Consider the following 11925-nt stretch of genomic DNA (forward strand, 5'->3'; position numbering starts at 1 on the left):
TCTTTCATAATGTCTTTAAACAATAAAAGCTAATTTACCAACATTTCTGAAAATAGCGTTTTAGAATGAAACTCTTGTTTCCCCATCTGAGCTCAGAGTAGATGAGAGACGTAATGTTTGTCTCTGTTGTGTTGAAGCCCAATCAAGCAGGAGAGACCAGCCTCCCCTGTACCCAGCTGTGTGTCCATGAAGAGTGACCAGTCTATGAATCCTCCTATAGTGTTTAGAGAGGGAGACTTTTCTAGTGAACAAAGGTAAGAAGAACTCATGGGTCATGGTCAGTGAGTTAAACAACACTGTCTCTAGTCATTTCTCCTCTCCCATTTTCCCATTTATTTTTGTTGTTTTCATAATCCATATGCTAAACCTTTTTTCCATTTCCATAGTCCTGAAACAATATTAAACCAACACTACATTCCCTCTGTGTGTGTGTGTGTGTGTGTGTATGTGTGTATGTGTGTATGTGTGTATGTGTGTATGTGTGTATGTGTGTGTGTGTGTGTGTGTGTGTGTGTGTGTGTGTGTGTGTGTGCACTCCCTGGATGAGGAGATGTAATCTGATGTTTTGTCCCCAGAAACCAACAGGAGAGATCAGAGTCAGAGATTCTCAGTGGTCAGTCTTCCCAGAGTCATCAAACAGACCTGGCCTCCATATTCAGTGTATGTGGTCCTGTTATGTACATTTGTTTTTGTTTACCTCAAGTAAAGTCTCTCAATCATTCATTCATTTGTTAATGAGAAAGCATTTAGTCTCTTGCATAACTTATTTACTTGATTTATTTCAGTTGCTTGAAGAGAATATTATGACATTTGTGAAGAACGAGCTGAAGATGTTCAAGAGGATTCTTAGTCCAGAACTCCCAGAAGGCTTTGAGAGTCAGAAGCAGGATAAGGAAGTGATGGATGCTGAAGATGAGAAGCAGGAGAGCAGTGCCAGAGAGGGGGCTCTGAAGATCACACTGCACGTCCTGAGGAAAATGAACCAGAAGGAGCTTGCTGACACACTGGAGAAAAGTAAGAGCTGTCTGCCTCATGTTGAATGCTGTTTTAGAACATTTAAAAGCTGTAGCTAAAGTACAGCTTAAGTAGCTGTGTAACTCAATGATATTGTAGCAGCCTTAACACAACACCTAGTGACCTCATCAAGTAGCAGCAGGGAGGTGTTGTGTTGATTCATTTAGACAGAGAGAGAGAGAGAGAGAGAGAGAGAGAGAGAGAGAGAGAGAGAGAGAGAGAGAGACAGAGATAATACCAATAATTATATAATCAGTCACACCAGTGTGTAATCCATTATGAAAACATTTACAGATTTATACAGACAGTTAACCCTCCTGTTATGCTAAAAAAAAATTACATCCACTATGTTACGGGTCAAATTGACCCGCACAGTTTAAACACACTCAAGACAGTCAAAGAATTAAGTAAAAACAGAAACAACTTTATTTTGTCTTATCAGACATTTCAGAAAGAAGAAATACAATACTTTTTATTTTTTTTAAACAATATTTAAGAACTATTTGTTAAACATATTTCCTTTCTCACAAACAAGATTTTTCAGTTTCCCCAAGTAGGTTTTTTCCCCCCCTATTGGTCCATATTATCCCTTCAGTCTTTCTCTCTACATGTTGAACACAATGTGTGTGTGTGCTTTCTGCAGATGTATTTATTGCATTCTACACAAGTGGTGCTTGTTTTACTGTCTTGTCGAGGGGGGCAGAGCTGGCATCTTTTCCGTTTCTTGCCACTGCCTGTATCCACTGGATCCATTTCTGGTTGATTGGAGGCATGTGTTGATGGTCCAGCTTGAATTTTCTGGACGGCAGATGCAGCTGCTGTCGACCGAGGAGGCCGGACTCTCCTCTGGATCTTGGGAGTGATGAGAGCTTTGCCGAGCTCCTCTAGGAAAAGCCGGCGTCGGTACAATTTGCCACCATTCCATTGCTGGTTGATTTCAGTCCACAGGACATAGGCATTGTAAGCAGACACATCCACAATGTTGTAGAAAATCACCAAAGGCCAGCGGGCAGTCATGCGCTGACAACTATATGTTGCTGTGACTTTATCCAAATTGTCAACTCCTCCTTTGGTGGAATTGTAGTCCAGTATTATTTGTGGCTTGATGTCCTCTCTTGCACTCAGCGATGCATCTTTGTGCATTGTGCTCATTACAAGAACATTCTTGTTCTTCTTTGGGCAGTATGAAACAACAGTTGCATTTTCAGAGAAAGCAAATTTAGAGGAATGCACAGTTCTGCCCTGCATTTTCAGAAGCTCACTGGGAAGTTCAGGTTTGTTTTTTCTGATTGTTCCAACCATGGTCAGCTTTCTCTTCTGTAGTTCAACACCAAGGCGGTAGGATGTGAAGAAGTTGTCACACGTGATGTTATGACCTTGCAGCCCTTCACTCATGTCCAGCACCACCCGCATCCCCTGGTTTTTCTCAGGCACTCCGCCGGGTGGCTTCCCAGTGTAAACTTGCATATTCCATGCATAGCTTGATGTGGCATCACATGCTGCCCATATTTTGATGCCATATTTTGCAGGCTTGTTTGGCATATACTGTCTGAAGGGACAACGTCCTCTGAATGGAACAAGGCGTTCATCAACTGTAACATGAGGACTGGGATTGTACAGTAACGGTAGAATTTCCACCCATTTATCCCATACATCTCTGATTGCAGCTAGTTTGTCTCTTTCACGTCGACCCGGTCTGGTATCACGGTTATCAAAGCGAATCACCCGAGAAATTATGTGGAATTCTTGTAGAGACATTGTTGCCCGAAATATTGGCCTTCCATTCTCTTCATTCCACAGGCTGGCCGTTGCTTCTCCGTTTGACCGGTAGACTCCAGCTAATATGAGCAATCCAATGTATGCATGCAAGTCAATCCGATCCAGTGGCTTCCAGTTCTCTTGAAACACACGGCTCCCCTCCAAGTTGGTCATGTCCAGAACAATCTTCTCTATTGCTTGGGGTAAAAAGAGCTCAAAAGCTGATTGTATGTCATGGACTCGAGTGACAGCAAATCGTGTAGGTCCTGGAACCATTTTTATTACATTGGAAGCTGAGAGTCTACCTTGACCTCGTTGTGGTGACGGTGACCATTCAATATGACCATCTTTAGACTTCCATGTCTTCTCTTCTCTTGATGATGCTTGTTGCATGCTCTGTCTCTCATCTGATGTAGGGGATGGTACGGCAGACTCCTCCTCTGAATCCTCTTCAATGAAGACAAAATCTGGATCATCAACAGCATTGTCCTCTATCTCTGAAATATCCTCTGTCTCTGAAACCTCTTCTTCTTTTTCACTGTCACAGTCCAGAATTTGTGATAAGACTTCATTGATTGAAAATCTTTTGGAGCTCATTTTTGAGTGTCTGTGTCAGGGACCTGCTGCTCTCACACTGAGGAGAAGCTTGGGAAAGCCCTTTTTAACCCAAACACAATTCTAAAAGTGCAACCAGGACCAGTCAAAACAAAATAAATCAAAGACACTTTTTTGTTTTGCACCTGTGCAAATATATATACACATGAAAGCCTCCGGGTGAAAATGACCCACAACATCATGTTTGTATACAAAATGTACACAGACATTCCACAACACATCAGTGTGTCCACATTTTGCAGTTAGGTTCATGACCCTAAATGAGGAAAAGTCATGTAATTTCATGGCGAAAAAGAGTGGTTAACTAGTATTTTAGACAACGCAAAAGTGGAAACGGGTCAAATTGACCCACAACATAACAGGAGGGTTAAGAGAATAAATGATTATAATTTAAACTTTATAAGACAGTCTTACAATACTGTAGGCATTAAAACAGATGTAATATTAATATCCTCTGTGTTATTTCTAGATTCAGATGAGCGTGCTGTGATTCTTCAACGTGAACTCAAATCTAATCTAAAGAAGAAGTTTCAATGTGTATTTGAGGGGATCGCTAAACAAGGAAACCCAACACTTCTCAATAAGATCTACACAGAGCTCTACATCACAGAGGGTGGAACAGGAGAGGTCAATAATGAACATGAGCTGAGACAGATTGAGACAACAACCAGGAAACAAGCAAGACCAGAGACTGCAGTCAAATGCAACGACATCTTCAAACCCTTACCTGGACAAGACAAACGTATCAGAACTGTGCTGACAAAGGGAGTCGCTGGCATCGGAAAAACAGTCTCTGTGCAGAAGTTAATTCTGGACTGGGCTGAAGGAAAAGCAAATCAGGATGTCCAATTTGTATTTTCATTCCCTTTTCGGGAGCTGAATTTGATGAAAGGTGAAAAACACACGTTGATTGAACTTCTCAATCACTTCTCAATCGAAACCAAAGAATCAAGAATCTCCAACTACGACAAGTACAAAGTTCTGTTCATCTTTGATGGTCTGGATGAGTGCCGACTGCCCCTAGACTTCCAGAAGAACAAGATCTGTTGTGACGTCACAGAGTCAACCTCAGTGGATGTTCTGCTGACAAATCTCATCAATGGAAATCTGCTTCCCTCTGCTCTCCTCTGGATAACTACCCGACCTGCAGCAGCCAATAAGATCCGTTCAGGGTGTGTTGACCAGGTGACAGAGGTACGAGGGTTCAATGACCCACAGAAGGAGGAGTACTTCAGGAAGAGATTCAGTGATGAGGACCTGGCCAGCAGAATCATCTCCCACATAAAGACATCAAGGAGCCTCCACATCATGTGCCACATTCCAGTCTTCTGTTGGATTTCTGCAACAGTCCTTGAAAACATGTTGAGTACAGACAAGACAGAAGAGATGCCAAAGACTCTGACTGAGATGTACTCACACCTTGTGATGTTTCATACCAAACAGAAGAATGAAAAGTATCTTGGGAAAGAAGAAACAGGTCCACACTGGAATAAAGAGAGCATTCTGTCACTGGGAAAACTGGCTTTTCAACAGCTTGTGAATGGCAATCTGATTTTCTATGAAGAAGACCTGAAAGAGGCTGGCATTGATGTCAATGAAGCCTCAGTGTACTCAGGATTGTGCACACAGATCTTTAAAGAGGAACGTGGGCTGTACCAGGACAAGGTGTACTGCTTCGTGCATCTGAGCATTCAGGAGTTTCTGGCTGCTGTATATGTGTTCCTCTCATTCATCAACAACAATGAGAATCTAATGGCCGATCCGCAAGTTACTGAAGTTACTGTCTACAAGAGTGCTGTGGATAAAGCCTTACAAAGTGAGACGGGAAACCTGGACCTTTTCCTCCGCTTCCTTCTGGGCCTCTCACTGGAGTCCAATCAGAAGTACTTACGAGGTCTACTGACAAAGACAATAAGCAGCTCACAGAGCCATGAAGAAGCAGTCAAGTACATCAAGGAGAAGATCAGGGAGAATCCCTCTCCAGAGAGGTGCATCAATCTGTTCCACTGTCTGAATGAACTGAATGACCATTCTCTAGTGGAGGAGATCCAAATCTACCTGAGATCAGGAAGTCTCTCAGAAGAAGAACTGTCACCTGCACAGTGGTCAGCTCTGGTCTTTGTGTTGCTGACTTCAGAAAAGGAGCTGGATGTGTTTGACCTGAAGAAATACTCCAGATCAGAGGAAGGTCTTCTGAGGCTGCTGCCAGTGGTCAAAGCCTCCAGAGCTGCTCTGTGAGTACATAAAATGACATTTAAGTACTAATCATCAGGAAGAAATATTCAGTTTAGAGAAATATATGTATTATAATATGTATTACATTGAAAAACGTACTGAATCAATGCATTGATGTTCATATTTGTATAACAATATGACCATACAATTCTAGGAGACGGAAGATGAATCTATATCTTGTTTAAGAGAATAAACCAAATGCATCTGCCATTGTCCTTCTACACTACTGGTGTTAAATTAACAGTGTGTTTGTGAAATCATTATGATCTCTTTGTCAGGCTGTCAGGATGTGGAGTCACAGAGGAAGGCTGTGCTTCTCTGGTCTCAGCTCTGAAGTCAAACCCCTCACACCTGAGAGAGCTGGATCTGAGTAACAATGACCTGAAGGATTCAGGAGTGAAGCTGCTCTCTGCTGGACTGGGGAATCCCCACTGTAAACTGGAAACTCTGAGGTCAGTATTCCTGTAGTTGGTCAACAAGTGATAACTGCTCACCAGATCCACATGTCTTTACCAGGCACACATAGTCCACACCATATGTGTTTGGACAGTTAAGTTTACAGTTTTACATTTGGTGCTATGCTCCATCATTTTGGATTTGAGATATAATGTTTCATATTAGGCGACAGTATATAATGTTACCTTTTATTTGAGGATATTTCATACATATCTGTGTTACTGTTTAGAAATGAAAGCACTTTATGTATCTAGTTCTCCCATTTGAAAAAGTCGTAATAATTTGGACATATTCACTTATATTGTATTAAAGTAGTCATATGTTTAGTATTTGGTCCCATATTCCTTACCTGCAGTGATTACATCAAGCTTGTGATTCTACAAACTTGTTGAATACATTTGCAGTTTGTCTTGGTTGTGTTTTGGATGATGTTTTTCCCAATAGAAACTGAATGGTGAATAATGTCCTGTCATTTTGGAGTCACTTCACTTGTATTGTCAGTAAGAATAGAAGATGTTTCTGAACACTTCTACATTCATGTGGATGCTACCATGATTATGAATAATCATGAATAAATCGTGAATGATGATGAATGAGAAAGTTACATTGGAACAAGGATCATACCCCCTCTGTTATTGGTAATGGTGAGAGGTTAGCATGTTTTGTTGTAGCCTCTGTAACTTTCACACTCATTATTATTCATGATTCATTCATGATTTTTATTAATCATGTCATCATCAGGATTAATTTAGTAGTGTTTAGAAACATGTTAATAACTCACTTAGACAGAAAATTACTCCAGTCATCATCCACCATTCAGTTACTATCGGGCAAAACATAACCCAAAACACAACCAAAACAAACTGCAAATGAAACCAACGAGTTTGGGACCAAATACTAAACTTTTGACTACTTTAATACACTATAAGTGAATTGGTCAGAATACTTATGACTTCTTCAAAAGTGGGGGACTAGATACATAAAGTGCTTTCATTTCTAAACGGTGAAACAGATATGTATGAAAATACCCTCAAATAAAAGGTGACATTATATACTGTCACCTCATATGAAACATTTGATCTCAAATCCAAAATGCTGGAGTATAGAGCCACATTTAAAATGTTAGCTTCACTGTCAAAATAGATATGGTGTGGACTGTATACTCAATACAATCTAAATCTGATACCTCACTGTCTGTCTTTTGACTGATACTGCTTTTTAAACTGCTCTGGTCAGTCCACTCAAATATTTGTACTTTATATTTTTCTCTCTACAAGCAATACTTTGATAATTTGTAATTTCAAATAAGGATACATTCATTTATAAATATGGCAGGTTTCAGGACACTGATGTATCTGAAAAATGTAAAAGGTGACATTATATACTGTCACCTCATATGAAACATTTGATCTCAATTCCAAACTGCTGGAGTATAGAGCCAAATTTAAAATGTTATCTTCACTGTCAAAATAGATATGGTGTGGAATTTATACCCATAAGTGTAAAATGTCTTAATTCTCAGCACTTATACAACCAATTTTCTACTCTGAGACACTTTGTGGATATGGGCCCAGATCTCAAAATATTGTTATAAAAAAACGTAGAATGTTTGTTTTACATATAAAAATAAATAAATTAATATTACTAATGTAAGCCACTGTAAAGACTGGGTTTAGTTTATTGTGTGGCACTGCTCATGTCCGCGTTCTGGAACTGTCTGCGTCCACGTACAGAACTGTCCGCGTCCACGTACGGTTTGGCGCCAAGCATATTGTCCAGTTACGCGCAGAGTGGGCTGAGGTGATCTTGGGGAATAACGACGGAGTTCGTTACAGTGTTGAGACACCGAAGTTTATTGTTCAATTTGCTTTTTTTGCGTAATGGTCAGTGACAGTATGAGTGTAGCCAGATCCTTTTCACTCGCTAGTCTTGTTTAATTGTGTGGTTCACCGGATTCGTCATCATCCTCGAAGGACAGACGAACGACCTGCTAGCTAGCCAAGCTAGTCGGTACAGCTAGATAAGCTAGCTACTCTACCAGCAGCATCCTAGTTATCCTAGCTACCACTAAATCATCACCGGCTGCCTGCATTTCTTGTGGACCGATGGAGCTCCCGGGTTGTTTCTTCCACCTGTTAAATCCCGTGGAGGGCTTCTCCCTCTCTCGTTGACGGATGCTGGCCTATGCTCCATCTGTACGGTTCTCCTCTCTTCACTAGATGGACGGTAACTTTAGTGTTTAACCCCTCTGTGTCCAAGGACCAAACTTTTTAATAACATTTTTGTAACGCTTTTTTTCTGAGAAAAACTAGTTCATTGCATCCGCCATGGAGCCCAGTTTCATAATATTACCTTGTCCCTAGTTATGAGGTAATCGCGAAAAAACAGGCCTTATGTTTGGGTATTTTTCACCCTACCAGCTCCTATTAGTTCTATTGAGCTCCGTGACACCGACTCGCCTTCAGAACGTTCTATTCCCAGCCCATTGTTCTGCGTCACAATGCCAGCTTCACTATTGTTATCAATGAGACCTGCCTGCGTTAACCCTGTAGGTTTACCTCAGGTAACTTATTATTAACAAGGTTACAGCTACTTGGTGAGCGTTAACCCTGTAGGTTTACCTCAGGTAACTTATTATTAACAAGGTTACAGCTACTTGGTGAGCGTTAACCCTGTAGGTTTACCTCAGGTAACTTATTATTAACAAGGTTAAGGCTACTTGGTGAGCGTGCACACTGTTCACCTGAGTACATGTTGTGGTCACCTATAGTGAGGTGAGACACAGTTTTAGAGGCGATGGCTGGCGGATAGCCATCAAACATTAAACATTTTCTGGTCATGGTTAACCATATTTGTTTTTAGAAAAAAGTGTACAATCTAAACAAATAAAACGCATGTCCCTGTCCTCTTTTTCAAGATGTGGCCGATTTAAACAGCCAGAAGACATTTTTTAATTAAGAAATAACAATTTATTTGACGGGTATAATGGGGTGATTGTTGTCTAATCGGGTGGTCTAGCTAATGGAGTAGATCTGACGCAGTTGCTATCTCAGATTATGACCCTAGCAAGTGTAATGAATGAGTTATGTAGTACCCACAGACGACCACAGGGAGGAGCAAGAGTGCCATAAACCCGTACTGTTTTTTGCCATAAAAACCCTAAACCTAACAATCAATCAAATGTATTTATTAAGCACTCACTGTTCACCTGGATACACGTTGTGGTCATTATTGTCGGCAAGGAATATGGGACCAAATACTAAACATTTGACTACTTTAAAACACAATAAGTGAATTGGTCAGAATACATTTACATTTACGTCATTTAGCAGACGCTCTTATCCAGAGCGACTTACAGTTAGTGCATACATTATTCTTTTTAATTTTCATACCCCGTGGGAATCGAACCCACAACCCTGGCGTTGCAAACACCATCCTCTACCAACTGAGCTACCTCCCTGCCGGCCTTTCCCTCCCCTACCCTGGACGACGCTGGGCCAATTGTGCGCCGCCCCATGGGTCTCCCGGTTGCGGCCGGCTACAGCAGAGCCTGGATTCGAACCAGGATCTCTAGTGGCACAGCTAGCACTGCGATGCAGTGCCTTAGACCACTGCGCCACTCGGGAGACAATAGAATACTTATGACTTCTTCAAATAGGGGGACTAGATACATAAAGTGCTTTTATTTCTAAACGGTGAAACAGATATGTATTAAAATATCCTCAAATAAAAGGTGACATTATATACTGTCACCTCATATGAAACATTTGTTTTAAAATCCAAAAAGCTGGAGTATAGAGCCACATTTAAAATGTTATCTTCACTGTCAAAATAGATATGGTGTGAACTGTATACTCAATACAATCTAAATCTGATACCTCACTGTCTGTCTTTTGACTGAAACTGCTTTTTAAACTGCTCTGGTCAGTCTACTCAAATATTTGTACTATACATGTTTCTCTCTACAATCAATATATGATCATTTCTAATAATGAAACATTCATTAATATATGAATAGATATGGCAGGTTTCAGGACACTGATGTATCTGAAAATGTTGAAAAAATATACTGCCTCTATTTTCACCACCAAAGAATAGCAGTGTGGTTTTAATATGATTTGACTCTTTGCAGGCTGTCATGCTGTCTAGTCACAGAGGAAGGCTGTGCTTCTCTGGTCTCAGCTCTGAAGTCAAACCCCTCACACCTGAGAGAGCTGGATCTGAGTAACAATGACCTGAAGGATTCAGGAGTGAAGCTGCTCTCTGCTGCACTGGGGAATCCCCACTGTAAACTGGAGACTCTGAGGTCAGTATTCCTGTAGTTGGTCAACAAGTGATAACTGTTCACCAGATCCACATGTGTTTACCAGGCACACATAGTCCACACCATATGTGTTTGGACAGTGAAGCTTACAGTTTTAAATTTGGTGCTATGCTCCAGCAATTTGGATTTGAGATAGAATGTTTCATATTAGGTGACAGTACAGAATGTCACCTTTTATTTGATGTTAATGGTGAGAGGTTAGCATGTTTTGTTGTAGCCTCTGTAACTCTCTCACTCATTATTATTCATGATTCATTCATTATTTTTCTTTTAATCATGGCATCATCAGGATTCATTTAGTAGTGTTTAGAAACATGTTAATAACTCACTTAGACAGAAAATTACTCCAGTCATCATCCACCATTCAGTTACTATTGGACAAAACATAACCCAAAACACAACCAAAACGAACTGCAAATGCAACCAACGAGTTCACAACCAAATACTCAACTTTTGACTACTTTAATACACTATAAGTTAATTTGTCAGAATACTTATGACTTCTTCAAATGGGGGGACTAGATACATAAAGTGCATTTATTTTTCAAAATGGTGAAACAGACACGTATAAAAATACCCTCAAATAAAAGGTGACATTATATACTGTCACCTCATATGAAACATTTGATCTCAAATCCAAAATGCTGGAGTATAGAGCCACATTTAAAATGTTATCTTCACTGTCAAAATAGATATGGTGTGGACTGTATACTCAATACAATCTAAATCTGATACCTCACTGTCTGTCTTTTGACTGATTCTGCTTTTTAAACTGCTCTGGTCAGTCTACTCAAATATTCGTACTATACATTTTTCTCTCTACAAGCAATATTATGATAATTTCTAATAATGATACATTCATTTATGAATAGATATGGCAGGTTTCAGGACACTGATGTATCTGAACATTTTGAAAAAATATACTGCCACTATTTTCACCACCAAAGAATAGCAGTGTGGTTTTAATATGATTTGACTCTTTGCAGGCTGTCAGGCTGTCTAGTCACAGAGGAAGGCTGTGCTTCTCTGGTCTCAGCTCTGAAGTCAAACCCCTCACACCTGAGAGAGCTGGACCTGAGCTACAATCACCCAGGAGACTCAGGAGTCAGACTGCTCTCTGCTGGACTGGAGGATCCACACTGCAGACTGGAGAAACTCAAGTATGTAGAGGGTTTATGTCAATGTTCATATCAGACATGTTGGAGTTATCAGGCTAGTTAAGACAAACATTCTGACCACCACTTGGACTAACACACACACACACACACACACACACACTCACACTGGACACACACACACATACACACACACACACACACACACACACACACACACACACACACACACACACACACACACACACACACACACACACACACACACACACACACACACACACACACACACACACACAGTCTTTATATAAATAAAGACTGTGTGTGTGTGTGTGTGTGTGTGTGTGTGTGTGTGTGTGTGTGTGTGTGTGTGTGTGTGTGTGTGTGTGTGTGTGTGTGTGTATGTGT

The 11925-nt window shown here is 40.6% G+C and overlaps 1 protein-coding gene across 1 annotated transcript in view; it reads left to right on the forward strand.

The window, feature by feature from the left end:
* The first annotated feature begins 4185 nt into the window (after positions 1 to 4185).
* Positions 4186 to 11925, forward strand: part of LOC311125128 (NLR family CARD domain-containing protein 3-like) — a 9484-nt gene continuing 1744 nt past the window's right edge. Inside the window, exons 1-3 of the mRNA XM_084199192.1 lie at positions 4186 to 5621; positions 5901 to 6074; positions 11389 to 11562. Of these exons, the coding sequence (XP_084055318.1) occupies positions 4273 to 5621; positions 5901 to 6074; positions 11389 to 11562 (1697 nt within the window). The 5' untranslated portion in view covers positions 4186 to 4272. The remainder of the gene's footprint in view (positions 5622 to 5900; positions 6075 to 11388; positions 11563 to 11925) is intronic.

Source organism: Coregonus lavaretus (genome assembly GCF_964263955.1).
Source record: "Coregonus lavaretus genome assembly, contig: HAP1_SCAFFOLD_254, whole genome shotgun sequence".
Lineage (NCBI taxonomy): Eukaryota > Metazoa > Chordata > Actinopteri > Salmoniformes > Salmonidae > Coregonus > Coregonus lavaretus.